This window comes from Leptinotarsa decemlineata, unplaced genomic scaffold (genome assembly GCF_025532065.1).
Source record: "Leptinotarsa decemlineata unplaced genomic scaffold, Ldec_3_MD MMD2_tig00000133_RagTag_RagTag, whole genome shotgun sequence".
Taxonomy (NCBI): Eukaryota; Metazoa; Arthropoda; class Insecta; order Coleoptera; family Chrysomelidae; genus Leptinotarsa; species Leptinotarsa decemlineata.
This window is the reverse complement of record NW_027412542.1, coordinates 4,277,117-4,297,640: the sequence shown is the minus strand read 5'-3', so window position 1 is coordinate 4,297,640 and position 20,524 is coordinate 4,277,117. Positions and strand designations below refer to the sequence as shown.

Below are 20,524 nucleotides of genomic sequence, written 5' to 3'. Positions count from 1 at the left end.
TGGATTATGGAACTTTTGTGGGCGTTCATGTAAACATTAAAAATGGCGAGGTTGAAAAAATGAAGTAGAAGTAGTGGTTTGTGTTTTAATGAGGTTACGTAAACCTCAACAATATGTTTCAATAATTGCAAGCTAACTTTATATTTAAAAAGAAGTATAAATTATTAAACAAATTGAGTTTGAATGTAATCAAAATGTCTTATACGACAATTGGAGTTTTGTAGATGCGTCGCAATAGTGCTCCAGAAACTATAGATCATATAGTTTAGATGGAGAGTGGAATGCAACTTTACAAAATTCTAATCTTGAAAACCGAAAACTTAGGCAAAGCATTATCGATTAGGAGAATATATTTCATCGTTATTTAGATGAAGAAATCAAAAGTAATTTCAGGTACATGATTTTCTATCACATATTACACTGTGAATTTTGAAAATGTCATGTCTAATAGCACCCGTGTTAGGAATCACATGTTAAAAGGTAAACTTTTGACTTCTGAGGGTTGTCGTTGGTAGGGATGCGACAGCTGGTTAACGGAAAAAAAGATTTTCAACAGATTTTTCAAACACTTAGATTATACTCGAGTTAAATTTATGCTACTCATAAATTTACTTCATTGAGTGTAAGTAATTATCCAATTGATTACCTTGGAGTGTAATAACGCCCCTCACAAGAGGTAACAGCAGTGACGAACTCTTTCCGCGCCAAGTATCAGCACAATCTCCGACAGAAGTTCACATCTCAAATTGTCCGTTTCATGGTTGTATTTCCCCCGACAATAGGGAGGCCGTGGACTTTTGACTTTAGGTTGTCTACATAACAGAATGGTACTGGATATATACTTTGAAGTTGGAACCCGTTCAGCAAAATGCCCACATGAAAGCTCCAGAGATCACCTCTCTTCTCTGGCAACACAAAAATAAGGCGAAGCATGGGGTCTTCTTTAACAGCATTGAACACCTGGTTTTATCGAAGCAGCTAACTTTCCTTTTTCTCAAGTTGAGGGACTTGACAGGTGTTTCTAACACCTTAGTTGACCATAGTCACGTGATGGGTATAAAGGTTCCTGACACAAGGTGCAAAGTTTACTGTAAGGCGCCTGAGATCCTAATACACTCGTTTTCGGCAGCTTATGCGGTCTGTTTCCATGGACATAACACGGCCCTAAGGGTGACAGAACGCGTTTTTGCTTTCTTTCTGCTTAATTTGTATTATGTCACCATCTTGTGGCCTCGAACATAAGTTCACTTATTAATAACATCGAATTACAGTTTCCTGTCATTTGGTTCCTTTTTTATATTTACGTACCCTTCAGTTAGACAACCAACATTTCGTTGGTGGCTACTGTTTTTTTGTAGGAAAAATATTTTTCCCAGGTTCAGGTTTTTCTTCTTGACGTGGTCCGACGTTCTTTCGGTTTGAGGATACGATAAATTTCCCAGTTTAGTGCAACACAATTTCGCTGATTTTTCTATTCATTAGTCGAAGTCAATTATTGTTTTAAAATATTTTGCTAAAATACTTAAGAAAAAGATTTTGTCGGTGGTGTCCTGTGCCTGTGATTTATGCTAGGAGGGTAATGATTTATTTTTCTGTCCTAATAAAGATACTTCGTTTTAAAATTATTATTCTCAATGAGGAATTATAACTTTTGTAATTCATTTCAGCCAATAAATTGTATGAAAGATCTTGACTAATATTGAGGGTTCGAATTGAAAAAAAAAAAAGAAACTAACTGCGAACACTAATCTCTTCTTGGGCAGCAGCCTCTATGAAAACATAACCTCTCACATATGAAAACTAATCAGTATCATATACTAAAAGCATTGTTCTTTGAAATATATGTCATAAATAAATAGCACCTATAATATTCGTTTTTCTAATGGAATTTTGCGTTGAAAAATATGCGATCATTTAAAGAAATTTTTGTTGAAATACTGATTGTTGATCCAGATAAGACAATATCAATGAAATGACACTACAGAAGAAAACAGAAAACTTTCAAATCACAGTAGGCAATAAAATCGTTGATCATTTATGCGGTTCATCAAAGTTCTATACATTTTTGGAGCCAACATCGAAAGTAATAAGTCTAGCAATTGAGTAGGTATAGAACAAGTAAACATGGAAGGCAATAGTATTCACTTAGCAATTTGAAATCTATGTTCAATGTAAGTTAGCTTTTGAACGTCAAGTACGCTTATTTGTTCCAGTTTCATTGTCATTTGGGTTGACGACTATTTAAACCTGAAATGAATACTTCCATGAAGGTTTTGGGATATTTTAATACCTCGTCATTCGTTTAGTTCCCATTCACTGATAAACAACTATACACGGATATATTCGAACGCGTTAATTATATTCGAACACATATTCGAATCCCCTAAGGATTCTGTGATCTAAGGGAACGGTGAATTGACCACTTTGGTTCCATGAATGTATTGCCGCCGGGATTCAAATTTTTTTTGTGGTACTTTTGGTAGCCATTTGCTAATTTTGGAATTTATGTCCAAACTTCTCGATTTTTCGGATTGACAGTTTTATTCTTGGCATTTGGATGCTGGTAAAACATTCAACTCACTTGTTTCTTGCATTTAATTTCTTACGGAGAAGAATCTTACTAATTTGAATCTTGGCTTCTTGGGGCAAAAGTAAACCTATAGGCCACACGACATCAAAGGTGGGTTGGTCCAGACGTATCGTCCTGGACATCACTTCCAGTGAACCCTCTAATATGAATTGTTTCATTTTAGGCCTTCTTTTATCTGAATGCCATTTCCTCGTGTTAGTAATGCTGTAAGACTAGACATTCTTGCATGAATTATAATACAGTAGTATCAGTAGTTAGTAGTTACCCGCTGTTGAGCACATCACAATTGTTGTACCGACAAAACACTGCAGATCTAAGTTTGGAACTCTAAGACCATTCTTGTTCTTCAAGAACTTATCAGTGACTAGATTTTTGATGCTATGCTCTCTATTCCCTAGTAGCCATCCTCACGCCAAGTTGTGGAACAACGAGAAATGTTTTACAAATTGACTTAATTAGTCAACGATAAATACAAGGCGTGACATATTGTCAACTCGAATATATCCTACAACGATCGCAATTTGTGGCTCCACTACGGAGTTGAAAAACTTTCTTGTTTCTCAAAAGAGGGTGATACGTCCTATATTTAGACTTGGTTTTTACGATTCCATCACAAACAAAATTATGTATATGTGTTTCATATTATAAATACGCACTCTTCTATTCCAAAAGCACATAAGTGGGCATCACAAGAATTCCGATTTTCATGTTCATTAGATTTAATCATCAATCTAACTTTTTAAATACCGACATGTATTGCAATACATAGCTGAATTTGTTATTACAGTGGTTATAAAAATCGATGAAAAAAACTAGAGGTCGGTATTTAATAAAAAAATTGATGATGAAATCTAATGGACGAAACGTCGCATTGTGTGTGTGTGTATTTATTTATTTTGAATTTTATGTCCAAACTTTCAAAATTCCAGTAAAAAGAACAAAACCATACAACTTCATTAACACATAGTGGGTAAACAGTGTTTTCAAATGATGTATCAATGCCTAAATAAGTTACCCGAAGATGATTCTAAAATTATTCGAAAGTTTAGTATAAATGTAAAAATAGTACACCTTCGGCTGTTGCTATCCCAAATATTTTATCTCGAATAACAATCCAGTCAGCAAAGAATATTTCTCCTCCTCCTTCAATTAGATATGTATTACCATATACCCTGTGATTTGGTGACCCTAAAAGATTGAATAAAGTATTGTTATTATTAAGTCTATAGAACATACCGAATATTTTAGGGTAGGATGTTATTTTGATAAGATCACATGCTAAATTCACCGTTTTGACTTTGAGCGTAGTTATTGCGGTCGCGTGGGAGTAAATTTACGGAAGCGGTTATGATAAGCTAATTTGAAAATATCCGATAAAATATGCATGGCGTCAAGAAAATAACCACGAATTAGCAAAGAGAGACCTGTGTCGAAATATTGGGGACTTTTGATCCCGGAAGTAACTCAAGAGATTTGGAAATAAAAAGGATTGTTTGTGTGACTCTATATGTGGTCAAAGTTTTTTTAATCAAGCGATAATTGATCAATTATACATACTTTTTAATAGTACCTACACCGTATTTTCATAATGGATTTTGATTGGAAACAAATGAAATAATTAAAAGAACTCTAAATGATCAAAATAAAATACGTTATACCTAATAATTATACCTACAATTTTCTCAATAAATTTTATTCATTACGAGTTTCGCTACACGGTAGTAGTCCAACTAACGAAGCTAAAGTTTAGCGAAACGCGTTTTAAATAAAACTTATTGTGAAAATTGTATAATTATTGTTGTAGCGGATTAATTTTTATTAAATAACGGGCCAGTCAATAAATTCTATTGAACAACTTAGTCCATCTTACACGTCAACTACCTTTGCCACCCTTGTACAATAAAAAGTACTTTGTATTGATGAAGAACGGTTAGCAAAACTCGAAACAATTTCGTGAGTTTGGTCACGACCTGAAGTGTTTGCCTAGAAAGAGGTATTCTTTCACTGACATAGAGAAAATACTAATTCAAAATACTACGACTTCTGCACGGCAAATTTCACGGAATAACAATGTAGGTACTCATACCATAGTATAAAGATAAGATCTTTATACTATGGTCATACTACCTGAGACCTGGGCTATTGTCTAATCTTTAGAAAATGCCTGGGTTGAAAGTCTCAGGCCTAACACATAGATGGAGCTAGTCTTATTGCATTCACTACTTTTTCAATTAGTACTAATCGTCAAAGGAAAGCAGTTGAAATTTTATGATATTCTACTCATAAGTTTGTGTGTTATGTGCTGAAACTGACACTATTTTTGTTATTTTCAAAACAATGGATTAAAAACCAAAAACAATTTCGTGTTTTAATTTTACACTGCTTCTTGATGGGAAAAATACGGTTCAAGCGTATATATATATATATATATATATATATATATATATATATATATATATATATATATATATATATATATATATATAAATAATAAAAATATATATAATAAAAAATATTTCGTTTATATAGATGAGTAGGAAAAAAGGGATTCAAATAACAGAGTGATGATGGAAAATACTTCTGAATACTACTTACTCACATATATGTATATATACAATCGATCGCTTCAAAAACACTTCACTAACTTTCTTCGAAAGCTCCTGATAATACCTCTTCCATATTCTCTGTTTCACTATCACTGTCGTCATTTAAATCAATAATGAATTTATTTCCACCATTAATATGGAAGTGTCCAATCTCCATATAGTCTTTTTCAACTAAAATTACTTTTTTAATTTTTCTCTGCCAGTCTTCGTCGGTAATATTAGATACTTCTTCTTTAACTAGCTCCATTACCTTCTTATCAAATTTTGCAAAATTATTTTTACGCCTGATGCTTTGTTTCAATTTTCCCCAAATCAACTCGATGGGATTGAAAACACAAAAATAGGGGGAAGTCTCAGTATGGTGTATACTTTTCAGCAATACTCCCAAGGGCATACACTTTTTCAAATGTTTTTGTCTGTAAAACTTCAAGTAGTTGATTTTTGTTATAGTTATCTTCAAAATACAAATTGTTATCCATTGAAAAACTTTGTATTTCATCTTTCCTCGAATGTTTATTCAGTACTTTGATGAGCTGTCGCGAATGATAGGAAGCGTTGTCAAGAACTATTACATTATTCGCATCCAAATTTGGGATCAATGAGTTTTCAAACCATTCCTCAAAAATATTAGCTTTCATGTTCTTATGATATGATGATATGATAGTCCTCAAGTTTGTTTCAACATAATTTCAAAGAATTCGCAACTCATCCTTCACTTCCTTCGCAATGCACAATTATTAGTCGCGATCCTTTGTTTTCAGGCATGTTAGGCATACACATTCTCGACATACACATTCTCGAACCTTCAGTCCATCAGTTCATCATTGCTATTAGAATCACTATACAGGAAAAAGTCTGCGTTGTTATCACACTCGTTATTACTATTAGTACTTGTCCAAGGACGCCACATTTTGAACAGATAACAAACATTTTAAGTAATTATAACTGCAACAATATCGATGTTCAACACTCAAATCGCGATCAGTTCCTGAACTGAACATTGACGACACAACGGCGATACTCATCCCCACATTCAATTCGTCACCGTAACATGATTTCAAATTTAATTTATGACTCTTCAGCCAATCATAAAACGCGGTTAGTAAAAAATATCCAATACGAACCGCCAATTCTTCAGTCTACGTGGACTAGTTCACAGCGGCACTATTTCTCTGTATTGGTTTTTTTGGCCTTTGAGATGCCGATAGCCTTAAGTATTAACAATAAAGGTTACTTCGACTATACCCTTATTGTTTTCAAGTTTTCCTGTACCAAAAACTGCTGACTATTTGAGGGATCTTTTGAGGGCCAATGGTCTCAGTGGGGTAGCCATCCAAGACCACATACAACTAACAAACATCTGCATGGAACACACTTGCTCCATTTCAACAACTGTTTTTGCAGACAGCACGAAAGTACGGCAAAAGTAAACCCACTGTTCTCGTTTATAACTAATTAATCCATAGAAGCATTGGAAGCAAAATGAGATTACTTACCAAGGACCTGTATCCGATATGTAGATTATGTATTTGCGATTTTAGACACAAAGAAATCTGAAGTAGAGGACTCAGTGATCAGAAGTAACCAGGGTCTGGAACTTGATGTCTCTAGGAAGAATATTAGTATTTTTAGTTATATTCCTGATAGCTCACTCCATTTTCCACAACACAAAATGTCAATTCTAAACTTTGTCCACAGGCTTATTACGTTCCTCTTGAATAAAGAAGCAATATTGCGAAACATGTTATCAGGAACATGTCTGAACGGAACGGATATTCTTCAAATATAGTACCTAGATAACTCAAATAGGAATTGTGACTTCATGGAATATCTTCGTAAAACTTCTACCTTTTCAAAAAGTCACCGATTCACAGTTCATTGTTCTTCCATGTGAACCAAGATACAATAACGAATATGATCGCACTTTTAGAAAGTAAAAAGTGAAAGTAGCTTTCAAAACCGCTTGCTCATTTCAATAAATGTAAGGTTACTATTAAAACAATATGTTGGAAAATGAAAAGTTTGGGATATATGAAATGAGCTGTGAGGAATGTGGTGAAAATATATTGGTTAGACTGAGCAAGTCATTCAAAGTGGTTTCAAAAAATACGTAACACATATGTTGTGGAATTGGCCGCGGTGGTAGTGCGCCCGACTCACTATCGGAAGGCCGTGGGTTCGATTCCCGCCTCGACCAGATATTTTTCTCGAGAGAATTTATCTGGTTGAAGCTGGGATGATTCTGCAACCGTGTTAGTAATCACACGTTAAAAGGTAAGACCTCGTTAGTCCTTAGCTCGCACAAGTTTCTCAACTTCTGAGAGTTGTCGTTCGTATGGGGGCGACAGCTGATTAACGGAAAAACAGATTTAAACAGAAACATATCCGATTTCGGAGGTCAGAAAAATCCAGAGTTGCTCTACATATCTTGGAGAATGACCACGAAATGAATGAATACTGTCCAAAATTGTTGAGATCTGTACATGACACTAGACATTTGGATGCTTTTGAAAGTCTTAGAATAGCAGAGTATGCTACATTTGAATAGGGGCTAGATTTAGATTCAATATCTCCGAAGTTAGTGAAGATGGAAAAACGAAATTTTGACAATTACATATATAGAAAGAAATCTACTTTTTAAGAAATTACAATGTATTCACCTTTGCAGGGGCGGCACCAGTGAGTTTCGCTACTAAATCTTAAATAGAACCCTATATCGATATGTTACTTGAAGGTCTTGAAAAAACAAACATTTCTGCACAATTAAGAGGTCTGTACGGTCACCCGTTTCCGATTATCAAAGCATGAATACCAGTCGTGAAATAGGGTTTCATTTCATTTTATAAGATGTTCAAAATGACTACCAGCAACCTCTTGACAATAATACTTTCAAATTCCGCCCGTACGTTTGTCGGAATTCATGGTTTTATTGTAGCGAACACATCTGAGATTAGTTGTCGTAGTTCTTGCAAGTTTGCTGATTTTATTATAATTACCAGCTCCTTTATATGATCCCACAAGAAGAAGTCAAGGGGAGCGAGGACTGGGGATTTTGGCGACCATTGAATATGCCCTCTATGCCCAATCTAACTACCAGGAAATACCTCTTCTGAGTATTCTTTACAGGAACATAGAAGTGTTGAGGTGCCTCATACTGCTAAAAAATTGGGTATTAGTCGATAGCATCATTTTCAATGGCAGCTACAATTCCAGGTGTGACAGCTCCTTCTAAAAGTTGCAAGATGGAAGAAATAAGCGTATCACTCATAATTCTGGCCGATACGTTTGATTTTGTTTTCTACTATTATTTTTTCTATCTTCACGGCCCGAAATTTCCCAACTTTTCCAAGTCGACAAAATAGCGAAAAGTTGGGAATTTTGTAAAATGGTCACTTCAAAATTTGTGGATTGTTCTCTTGAATGGGAGAAAAAATAAACTTTTTTGAAGTTTTCAAAAATGAAAAAAAACATAAAAAGTTACAAGATTCATTATATTTTTCTCATTCTGAAAACGGAGGCAGATTTCAGCCTTCGAAACTTAGAGATAAGTATCTGTATACTTTCTTAGCTCTTTATTTGATACACAAGCTTTTTTTGTGGAAAATTCTTGAGTTTACGCAGTAACTTATCAATGTGAACTGAAAAGTTTGCCCTTTCTGAACCTCAATGAAGTTCTTGAGTACAATTTTTATATTTTTCAGATTGTAGAAGGTGAAAAAACCCCTCAGGAAGTCGATAAAAAACTGTATTTCCTCAAAAAAAACTTTCATACAATAACTGGGAAAATATAAATTCCGGGAGAAGACAGATATAATTCAATTACCTGTCGAACGGAAACCAGATTCTTATTATTTGCATCGTGGTTCATTTTCATGTCGATAAATAATATTACTCGGAAATTTTGATTGCGTATATTTCACAATCAAGGAAAAAATTTTATCAGTAGGATGTGCAAAACATTCAATCAGAAATGACCTCGTTTTTCAGGTTCTGAGTAACGAAAACAACTGAAATTACAGGAAAGAGGATAACCAAACAGTCGAGTAAAGTAATATCAGGGTCAGGCAAAAGATCGAAAGATAATAATCAGCAGCTTCCAATTCAGCGGTTAATGAAATTTCATATAAGTTGGGAATAATCTGTACCTCTGAATATTTTAAAAATGTTCTGGAAAATCTGAAACGATGATTCAACTTTCATAAACTTCAGTTTACTGAATAAATATAATTAATTTCCAGAGCAATTGAGATGAACATAGAATATAGATGTCAAGTTCATAAATTTATTCTTGTCGATGTTCAAGTAATTAGAAACACATCAGCGTCTTATACTTGGACGAGTTGTTCAAAGAGCATTTCAAATGTAGACAATTATATGGGTATACATTTTTGTTTGAAATACATGGAACCTTACGAAAGAATTGATTTTATTCATTTGTTATTTATTTATCAAATTAACAGTTTATTATGAACAAAAAATTTTTGCTGTATATTTTTCTCAACTGAAAATTATATTATATACACATAGTATACTTTTTCAATTTTTTTCAAATTTTTATATAATCTTCAATAATAAATAATATCAATTTCTTCATTAATAATACAACGACATACAGTAGACTCCGGATATAACGACCTACAAGGGAGCGGATGTACTATGTCGTACTAACCGGACGACGCACAAGACGGATTAATTTTGTGGTAGTAAAGTGTACATTAGTTCATTAGTCTTTCATTTAGATGTTCGGATTGCTGATCGATAGGTGAATTAAACATTTTATAGGAATCACATATGCTTTATATTAATAGTTCTTAAATATCCTACTGTACAAACATATGTAATGTAATACAAAGAGATAAAATACACACGCATTGCACGAAAAAACTGTGTTACTAACGTAAAAGTCTCTTATTTGAGTTTGGTTTTGACAAACTTCTGTTCAGTAGTAAGAATTTCGTACAGCATTATAAATCTCCTCTGGTGCGGCATCATCACCGTCATTATCTTTGCTATTCGCGTCGGTAGCGTTTTAACGAAACTGTGATTTTAAAGTTCGAATAATCCCCTGGTCCATGGGTTGCAACACTGATGTCGTATTTGGAGGCAAAAACACCAGCGTTATGCTTTTCAAGTCTGTTATATGGGGATGTGCTCTTGTAGCAGAGGTCCAATAAGGGGTATTCTCCGGTAGCGCTGAAGCTTAAACCACTGTAACAATGCCTTATCCAACTGCTCATGAGTAGGAGTCCTTACACGTTTGCATTTCAAAATGTTGGCATTGAACAGCGACTCGATCTTATCTTTATTCTTTTTAATTGTGAATATTGTAGAATGGGATACGCCTAATTCCTTTGCGAGGCTGCATTTGATTCACCGGCTTCTAATCGGTGTAATATTTCTCCAATTGCAAAACACTTTCGCTTCACAGAATTCATTTGGTCGAACTTTATGGATTTACAACAAGTGACAAAGAATTCATACTGGAACCTCTGGGGTGAATGAATGAAAATCGTATATTTACAAATTTACAGTTTGTTACAATTTTTGTGAGTGTATGTGTTTGTGTAGGGCCCTGCTATAGGCTTATGCCTCTTCAGGGTGAGTGAGTTATGTGTGTGTTTTGTGTTTTATGTTGGAGTTTGTGTCGTGTTGTTTTGGTGTTCCAGTTTTCTTAGTTGGTCTTATGCTGATCCGTGTGGTAGTCCGGGTTCGTTGCGGTGGTCGGTGGTCCAGATGTGACTTGGTACAGGGTTTTGGGCCGGGGTTTTGTGTGTTTAGGATTTCGGTACTATCCGGGGCGCTGCTGTCAGGTGTCCGCTATCTGTATCCCAGTGGGAAATCCTCTAGGATGTCTTGGATTGGCTCCGGAGGGTCTTCCATCGCTCCCAGGAGTCTGGCTGGGGGAAAGGGGAGCTTTTTCCTAGGTTTCCTTCGGGATCCTCCACGGGGGATCCATGGCGATGTGAGCGTGTCGATGGCATCGGTGTTGTTGCTGCTCATCGTCCTGGTCGCATATCGTCCTCGGAGTTCCTGAAATCTTTGGTCGATAGGTGTAGTATTTATAAGGTTATATAAGTGTAGGGAAGGGTATCGATAGTGCAGGTTGTGTATGTTGCGTAGTATTCGTCGTTCAGTCGTAAGGATGCGGTGGGACAGTCTCGGAGGAAGCGTACAGTATATCACTGCTTTGTAGTCGAGGACTGGTCTTATATAGGTATTATAGGTATGAAGCAGTGTCCTACTGTCGCATCCCCCAAGTTTTCCTCTCAGAGCCTTCAGAAGGTTAGCTCTCTTCCGGACTTTGTCCAGAGTCTCTCTCAGGTCGATTTCCCAGTTGAGGGTCCTCGTGAAGGTGACCCCCAAGTAGGAAACCGAGTCCTGGAGTATGAGGTTTTCCCCTAAAAGTCTGAGATTTAAGTTGTCCGGGTTTAGTTTTGGACGGGTAGATGTGTTAGGGTGTCGGAAGAGGATTGTTTGGGTTTTAGTGGGGTTGATTTTGATACGCCATTTGTTGCACCACTGCTCGAAATGGTCGATCATATTTTGGGCTTGAATTTGCAAGCGGCGGGTGTTGGGGGCGGAGGAGTATAGAATGGTGTCGTCGGCGTATTGGAGGATTTTGTGGGTTATGGGAACATCATGTGCATAGATGAAAAATAGGGAAGGGGCGAGGACTGATCCCTGGGGGACTCCGGCTTTAGGAGAAAAAGGGGTGGATAAAGCTTTACCGACTTTGACGCGGATAAGTCGGTTGGATAAATAGGAAGCTACTAGTCGGATAAAGTGATGAGGCAGATTGATTTGGATAAGCTTCCAGATCAGGCCCGCGTGCCAGACCCTGTCGAAAGCCTTTTGGATGTCTAGGGAGATTGCAATGGTGCAAAAAGAAGCGTTGATATTTTGGGATATGTGGGTATGAAGTTCGACTAGTGCGTTCTGGGTAGAATGTTCGGCCCTGAAACCATGTTGATAGGGAGGAATAATGTTGTGGAGTGTTAGGAAGTCGTTCAAACGGTTAGTGATCAATCGTTCCAGCAGTTTTTCAAGGCAGCTAAGCAAGCTGATGGGTCTGTAGGAGTCGGGGTTAGTAGGATCCTTGTGGGGTTTAGGGATTAGAATTGTGTTAGCCTGTTTCCAGGCGTTTGGAAAGTAGGCGTGTGCGAGACACGCATCTAGGATGTGTTTAATGAATGGGATTGCTGAGGCGGGAAGGTTTTTCAGAACACGGCGGTTAACCGAGTCTGGTCCAGGAGCGGTATTTCTACCACTGTGGATATAGTTGAGGATGTCTTCCTCGCTGAATGGGGATCTTAAGGGACAGTTGGCGTCGAGGGGGATTTGACCTGGGTGCCTGCCCAACTGCACTGGCACCTGCTGGTGAATGAAGTTAAGAAAATGGTTATCGAATTGTGGGTCTTTGGGAACACGGAAGGTTTTTTCGAGATTTTCACGGAAGGCTTCGGCTTTGTCGGGAGGGGTGGAAATAATGTTACCGTCAATCACCAGGTGACTGTCGGTTTTCCGTTTTTGTCCTGTCAGGACTTTGAATTTGTTCCAGAAAGCCATTCCATCTCGGTAATCTAGTTTTTTAGTCTCCTCTATCCACCTTTTCTGGGTGAATTGGTTACCTCTGGGGTAAAATCAATCTATTAATATCTGTTAGTAGTACCTATCAATAGACGTATCTAAAAAGAGGGAGTGCGCCGAGATATTGGTGCGCAGATTGTGTAAGCAAAACATTGCGCGACGTTTTAACCGGATGTAGTATCATGAAAAACGGTCGCTATAATAAGCGGTTGGTCGCTTAAACCGGAGTCGCACTAAACGGTATATTTTCTCAATAACTAAATATGAAACTAAACTTGAGTAAACGGATAGTCGTTATAAGCGGAGTCGTTATATTTGAATTCTACTGTATAGTGTTTAACCGAATCTAACTAATAATGAATGTTGAAAAAAATATTTTCATGGCTCTCCCCTCATACAAGAAAAATCTATCAATTTTCGATGAAATCAGCTTTCCTAATGCAAACAACGCCATTAAAATAGAATCTACCGACAGTGTCAAATACTTAGGAATACATGTCGATAGTCAGTTGAAAGGAAATGTCCATATAGACAATTAAAGAAAAAAGTATAGGTTTTTTTGTATACAGTATGTAAAAGCCAAATGGAATAAATTCATTATTTCGGTTAAGGTACATAATTTAACAAAATCCCGAAACACGTCAAATTTAAATTGATATACTTCAACGGAAAAATGCTACCCCTACCTTCAACCCCTCGTCTAAAGACAGGTATAACCCCCAATTTTTTAAATGGGAAGTATAGGATCGTGATATATCGTTTGAAAGGTCACTTCATTCTCTATTCAAAAATGTTATTGCAACAATTACGATAAAATTAATTAAAATCATATGGTTACCAAAATTTGATAAAATACACTCAAAACTTTTTGCAATATACTCGAAACTTATTTCATCTTGAGGTATTGATAATGAGAAAGTAAGCAAAAACCATAGCAATATTCTTTTTAGATGAAAAACTGTAAATAATTTCCGTGGCAACGTTAATTTGAAACGCTTGGTCAACTTGTTTTGTTTCTTACAACATAAGTTGTCAGTATTTTAATTTAAGTTTAAAATTCGTCAACTTCAAGTCTGACAATGAGTGATAAACTCAAATTAGATGTGATGCTTGAGTTTGAGGAAAACCCACATACATCAAGTAGACAGGTATCCACTACATTCAATGTTAGTCATACATCGATAGTAAACATATTAAAAGAAAATAAAATGCATCCCTATAAAAAGATACCTTCTCATGAGCTCATGGAAGACGATTTTGATAGAAGATCTTATCTTTGTGAGAAAATGATGGACATGTTGGATAACAATATCATCCAATTAGAAGACATTATGTTTTCTGATGAGTGTACTTTGTCTCTTAACGGTCACGCTAATCGGCAAAATTACCGTTACTGGTCAACGGAAAATCCTCACTGGATGAGAAAAGAACACACGCAATACCCTCAGTAATAATTATTTGGCACTACTTCAAAATTATGTCTTTCCCAGTTTAGCAAATCTATATCCTGATTCAGGAAACTCTCAAGTTCCAGTGAATACGATATGGCTTCAGCAGGATGGAGCACCACCACATTACCAAGGTAATGCCCGGCAATATCTCGATTCAACATTTCCCAATCGGTGACGATAATAATAATAATGTATCATAGGTTAGGGTTCACTGCCTGGCCAGCTTAATAATGATTAATAATTCCTTCAATAATCATAATATTCGTAACTTTTTCATAACACAAGACAAAACAACAATATTCGGAAAGGAAGAATATCATCATTTTGTTCTCGTTCAGAGGTATGGAAACATAAAGACATTTGGAACCAAAATGTGACAAACTGTTCATTAAAATCATTATATTATACCGGGGCCTAATTAGATATATGCTTTGATAATAATATTATCAACAATTCCATGTAGCAAAATTCTAATTTCATTTCCAGTAGGTACATATCTGCATCCGTTTAGCTGAAAACAATTTATCTTGAATAACGTTCTTGCACTCGTAACCATTGTGATAAGGGGTTATTTTTTAAACGACTTTATAATCATTATTTCAGGTTTGAATCAGTTGGCTTTGAGTCTCACGAAGTATTGGTCGCAATGGGGACACATTTTATGTTGTGGTCCCTAGTAATATTACAGTTTTTAAGTTATCATTTATCAGAGTAAGTAGCCTAAATATTTCGGCTCCACTAACTGATCATCAATGTTACTAAACTAACCTTTACAGTGCGTTCATATTGAAGATCCATTTTCAGTACTCATTTCGGTTGCTCCTCTGAAATAAGGATGCTTTTTTAACAAAGTGTTACGGCTTTAAGACAAGGATTCAATATGCATCAATATACTTTACTCAAGGAATATATGAACTATTACTACTTTTCTGATTTGATCAGAGCTCATGAATATCGTATTCATTTCATTGAAATTTCATTAAAATAATGAAATTATGAAATTGTTATTACAGATGATCTTCAGTTGTGAAATGACTAGTAAATGATAAAACGCGTCTGCTATTTTATTCTTGTTTCCTTACGTGTTTGGATAGATGATGAAAACTACTTAAAAATAAATCCCAATTGTGCAAGGGCCCTGTCCATTTGTGTTAACCTGTAATGTGTGTTATCGAAATAAATCAAAAACGTAACCCTTTTGAAATTTAAATGTTTAATTCCTCAATAATCAGTCAACACTTCTTTGTATATTTTCTTCCCGCTCCATCCGGTGTTCGGGATATGAGAGCTTTAAATTTATAAAAATTTAAACCTCATGACCTCAAAATTTCATCGATGAAAACTATGTTTTCGTTGAAGAATGTTTTGTAGATTTAGGATCTAGTCACTTTCATGATCATAATATTAAATTGAACCTATACATTTTATGCAGATTTTTAATATGTCACAATCATATTTGAATATTTGATTCTATTGGTTCATTTTGATTAGGACAGCGACAGTGATTGGAAAATGATAGATAACTAGATTCTAAGAGTCACGTATGATTCAAGAATAATGGCGCCTTGATGTGAATGTCATGACTGTCAGTTTTTTCGCTGTAAAATTCTGTTTTAGTGGCCTAGCCTTCAATTTTTCCGTCATTCTATCGATATGGAGAAAATAATCACCAATATTGAAAAAACAAGTGTACCAACTGTACCAAAATTTCAACTTTCGCTCTAAAAAAAGCATTTTATCAATCTGGGGATCTACTGAACATTTCAATTTCTGGAAAATAAAAATTTTTTCCAACTATAACGAGTTACACGGGCTGTATTTCATTTTCGAATAAAATAGAGATTTCTACGAAAATTACAATAATAACCAAAGTATCAAAGGTACGCCTAGGAAAGTCATTATTCTAGTACTCACCATTACTCACAAAAAAGTCCGGGAAGACGTCATACTCTCATAACTGAGTTACAATAACCGCTTTTTGATTGAATTATTCCAACAAAATACAGGTATAATCAAAAGATGATGACATTCGTATAATGGTATTGATCCTTATTCCACTAAATACTTCCACGATCAACGTTGATTGGGAACATATGAATTGCTTTTTGAATAATTCGAACCGAACAATTCGTTTAGAAGTTACGGAAGGTATGAAAAGTTATGGATTTGAACTGTGTTTCACAATAAAATTACAAATCTAAATTACACGAAGACGAAGAAGATCGGCAGTCTTTAATAAGTTTAAAAAATAATAATACAAAAGAATATAAAATGTTCTAAATGCAGTCTCTTGCCTTTTGAAAAAGTTTTTTGTTCAAACCTTTCAAATCAGACTGCTGTGTTTTATGTACGATCATGATACGCTGTCTGTTCAAAAAATAAGGTGAATTTTCATTTTTCTCAAAAAATATCTATTTGTTCATCAATTTCTATTTTGTCTCCTTCAAAGTAGTCCCCCTCAGATATAATACACTTGTGCCAGCATTTCTTCCAATCCTCGAGACAGTTTTGATATGCACTTTTTGGTATGTCCTTATGTTTTCTCGGCGATTCGCTTTTTATTTTCTCAATCGTCGAAGAAAATTACGAACAAGCAATGACGAGTAAGCAAGTGCGTTAGCGTTATGGAAAAGTCATGAATCATTTTTCCACAATACCGAAAGTTTTTTTCGTATTGCTTCTCGCAAGCGGCGCATAACTTCAAGATAATACTCTTTATTGACCGTACAGCCGATAGTTGAAAGTGCACTTTTTCATTTGAGTAGTTTTGGAAAAAAACTTCTTTTTCAGAAAGAAAGAACTGCAACTTCTGGCGTGTAGTCAATCCATAATAATTTTCTTTCTGTTTTGAGAAACTCCTCTTTTGAGAGAGGTATGCATTCTAGATATTTATACTACAAACAAAAATGACTTTTGAAGTTTCACTTTCAGTTTAGATAAACTATTGCTCACATTTCATCGTCTTGAATATGAAAATATTTGGATGAATTAACGAATGAAGCACTCTTTGCTTTCAACAATATTAACTGGTAAAATAGGGTACTTACTGATTGTTCTATATTTTCATTTTCAGAAGTCAGCAGATTCCCCAATTTTTGAAGAAGAAGTATGGGAGTCAATTTGGGCACCAATTAGGAGGAAATACCAAGTGAGTCCATCACATAATATGCTTTAAAATTTATGTTTTCATCGATATCAATCCCAAAAAGTTGGTGCTTTTAGACAATGAAGGCGAGTAATATATAATGGGGGAAGACATTTTTGATAATTATAGAATTGTATAATTACTGTTTTTCTAAATCGAAAACAAGTCAGTTACGTAATTTTGCAATATACTCTTTGGTTGAAGCCTGTTTTATTCGTGCTACGTCGTTAACAAATTTCACACATTTTGCATCAGGAACAGAACCGTCAACTTCATCTATATATTCTCGAAATAGCACAGGCCCCAGGACTTAACCTTGCGGTAAACCATTCCTCACATGCTTTTTATGAGAGCTCATTGTAATAAATCCTGTAAACTTCTGTAGGTATACTTGTCATAATGCGATTTTTTTATTTCAGGAAAACGTACTCTCATACAAAAACGAAAACTAAAACGAAAAGTCATTATGCTGGCAGTAGCAATTATGGATACAGCCCTTCCTTATATCAAACACCAACGGCTGGAACTGGTTTTCACACAGGACCTGCTAAGTCCGCTTTCAGGTTCAAAGGTGGTGAGTACATTTCAAACGTGTAGAGGTAGAATCTTTCAATGCAATGTAATGAATGATTGATAAGTCTTTGCTGTGAATTCCTGGCCATACTGGCCTGCTGACTCCCTTGCAAAGAAGGGTACTGCAAGCAGCTTCATTGGACCAGAACCTGCCCTTGCAAAGAAGGGTACTGCAAGCAGCTCCATTGGACCAGAACCTGTCATTGGAATCGCTTTAGGTTTTGCCAAACACGGGTCACTGTCATTTGAATCATCATATGCAGAGACTCGGACTGTCGAAAGACAGTGTGTGTCGCCTCTGTTTGGAAAATGATGACCTGAAAGACTACACACCATACAAAAATCGGATTCGTTGAGAAGCTGGGTTTATTTGGTCGAGTGTGAATAGGTGTGATCCACAATAAACCCTTGCGGGTTATGGTGGAGGGTCGAATAAACCCACTCACTTTGGACCTAACCTAACCTAACCTAACCTAACCTAACCTAACCTAACCTAACCTAACGTAACCTGGGTCTCAAGCTTGCTGCATTTTTTGGGACCATATGACCATGATACCTATTGAAAATCTATGATTTTTATAGTCGCGACTTAAAATTTGAGTTTTCAGCCATTTGCCATCAGTTGTAGGTGAAGTATGTTGTAATAAAAAAAGAAGTTGAGGGGTAATTTGCAAAAAGTTATATTTTGTAAATTAAATTGGTAATTATGACTGAGATTTTAGCCAACTAAAAGTCACACAAAAAATTAAACAGGAAAATAGGAAAATTTTCCGGAAACGTGACCTTTGTATGCAAAGATGAATAATTCTTCTAAAGCTTATAAAATCCTTTCTCCATCAACAGATATCATTTATTTTGGCATGCCGTATAATTTATTTCATGGGTAGATGAATTTGACATCAATCTCTCTCTCTCAACTTCGGTTAATTAGCGGCTGGTGGTTTTATTATTCATGAAACCCACTTACCTCAATATGAATTCATAAAATAATGACTCTGGTCTCTCACTAGAGTGACCCTTTTTACCAAAAATTACTCTACGCCATTATGATATCGTGTAAGAAAGTTTATATTGCATTGACAGTTTTCATGGAAAATTGAGAAATTTTCAATTTCCTATTAAAACATTTTCGATTTTTGAGAAATAGAACAACATTTTGAGGTATATTTTTTAAATATTTTTGTCCAAAAATTTCTAATTGAAATTTTGGCATGCTTTTCACCAACCAAGTTGGCGTCATCAGGAGCTGAATGAAACTGATATTGATTTGTTCTCCGATTTTGGAGGAAAAATAAACTCGATTGGAGGAATTCGACAAAAAAAGAATTTTCAGGTAATGTAGTTGAAAAATTAGTTCGATTTGGGAAATGGATTTGTAGATAAGAACTCTCTAGATGAGATATCTGAAATTTAATCGATTAATACGATTCAAAATTCAGTATATGCGTTCAATATCACATCATACCAACAGTGTTTTGAGGAAAGGGATATGAAATTGTCATTTTCACAATTAAATTTGGAAGAAAAAATTTCCCTTTTACCAAAAACAATGTGCCTCAAATGAAAAAATGCTCAAGAAACGTTTGCCTGACTTATACCTTTAACTAATATTAATTAATTTCGCAAAATAAACTTGTTGAGAAAAGAAGACTAGGAAAGTTAAATATTTTTTTCAATGAACCAACAGTAGGTTCTGAAAAATTTTTCAAATCTAATGTTTTCAATTTTTCGTTTTTTTTTAAGGTGAACTCATGTGCCACCGTATTTTTTTTTTTGGCATTGACACAAGCAATGTTTATTACTGAAAAAAACTAGATCATACCCAGAAAGCTACATGGAATTTTGCAAGGTTTCTTTCATTTGAACAGGTTCCATCGTAATTGTCGTTTTGGGATAGTTATGAGTTGACTGCAGTCCAATTCACAACTTACAGGATATACAAACTGAAAGTGTAGATAAAAATGATATTAAAGAAAATTTTGAGAAAACAAATTTTTCACTTTCTACTTCTCCAACTTCAATAAAAAATGTGAAAATATTTCGAAAAAAGGAAGAAATCAATGAGTTCCAAAAAAAAACTCTATACAAAAATGTGTAGATCATACAAAGAAGTAACTTTCAGACCCAATTCGAAGAAAATGCCCGCTCGAAATTAATTGCTTTCTTCGGTTCTTTGGAAGATTCCCACATTTTTTTGTATAAAGATGGAGAAATGGAAAGCCAAAACCTTTCTATAAATTTCTCCTAAAAATATACGTCTTTGAAATTGAACAAAATAACTTCGAAAATACTTTTATTGAATTGTTCTATAATGAAATGTTCCCAAAAGAATAAAATAAGTTTCGTTCGGAAAAGATTATCTGAAAAATAATAATTATATTGAGCAAAAAGAAGCTGAAATTACAATGAAATAAAATACCAGTAACAACCAAAAAACAAACAAAAATTGAACTTTTAACATGAGATGAATTAACAAGAAATAAAAATAGAAAATTAAAAGATTCCAAACCAAGTTACTTCATGAAGTTTCGATTGTTAGTATCCACAATCATCTTTGGATGATAACTGGACT

General features: G+C 35.1%; 1 protein-coding gene across 1 annotated transcript in view; it reads left to right on the top strand.

Moving 5' to 3' along the window:
- The first annotated feature begins 14,804 nt into the window (after positions 1-14,804).
- Hml (Hemolectin) overlaps positions 14,805-20,524 on the top strand; it is a 132,860-nt gene continuing 127,140 nt past the window's right edge. Inside the window, exons 1-3 of the mRNA XM_074172601.1 lie at positions 14,805-14,945; positions 17,308-17,382; positions 17,799-17,953. Of these exons, the coding sequence (XP_074028702.1) occupies positions 14,881-14,945; positions 17,308-17,382; positions 17,799-17,953 (295 nt within the window). The 5' untranslated portion in view covers positions 14,805-14,880. The remainder of the gene's footprint in view (positions 14,946-17,307; positions 17,383-17,798; positions 17,954-20,524) is intronic.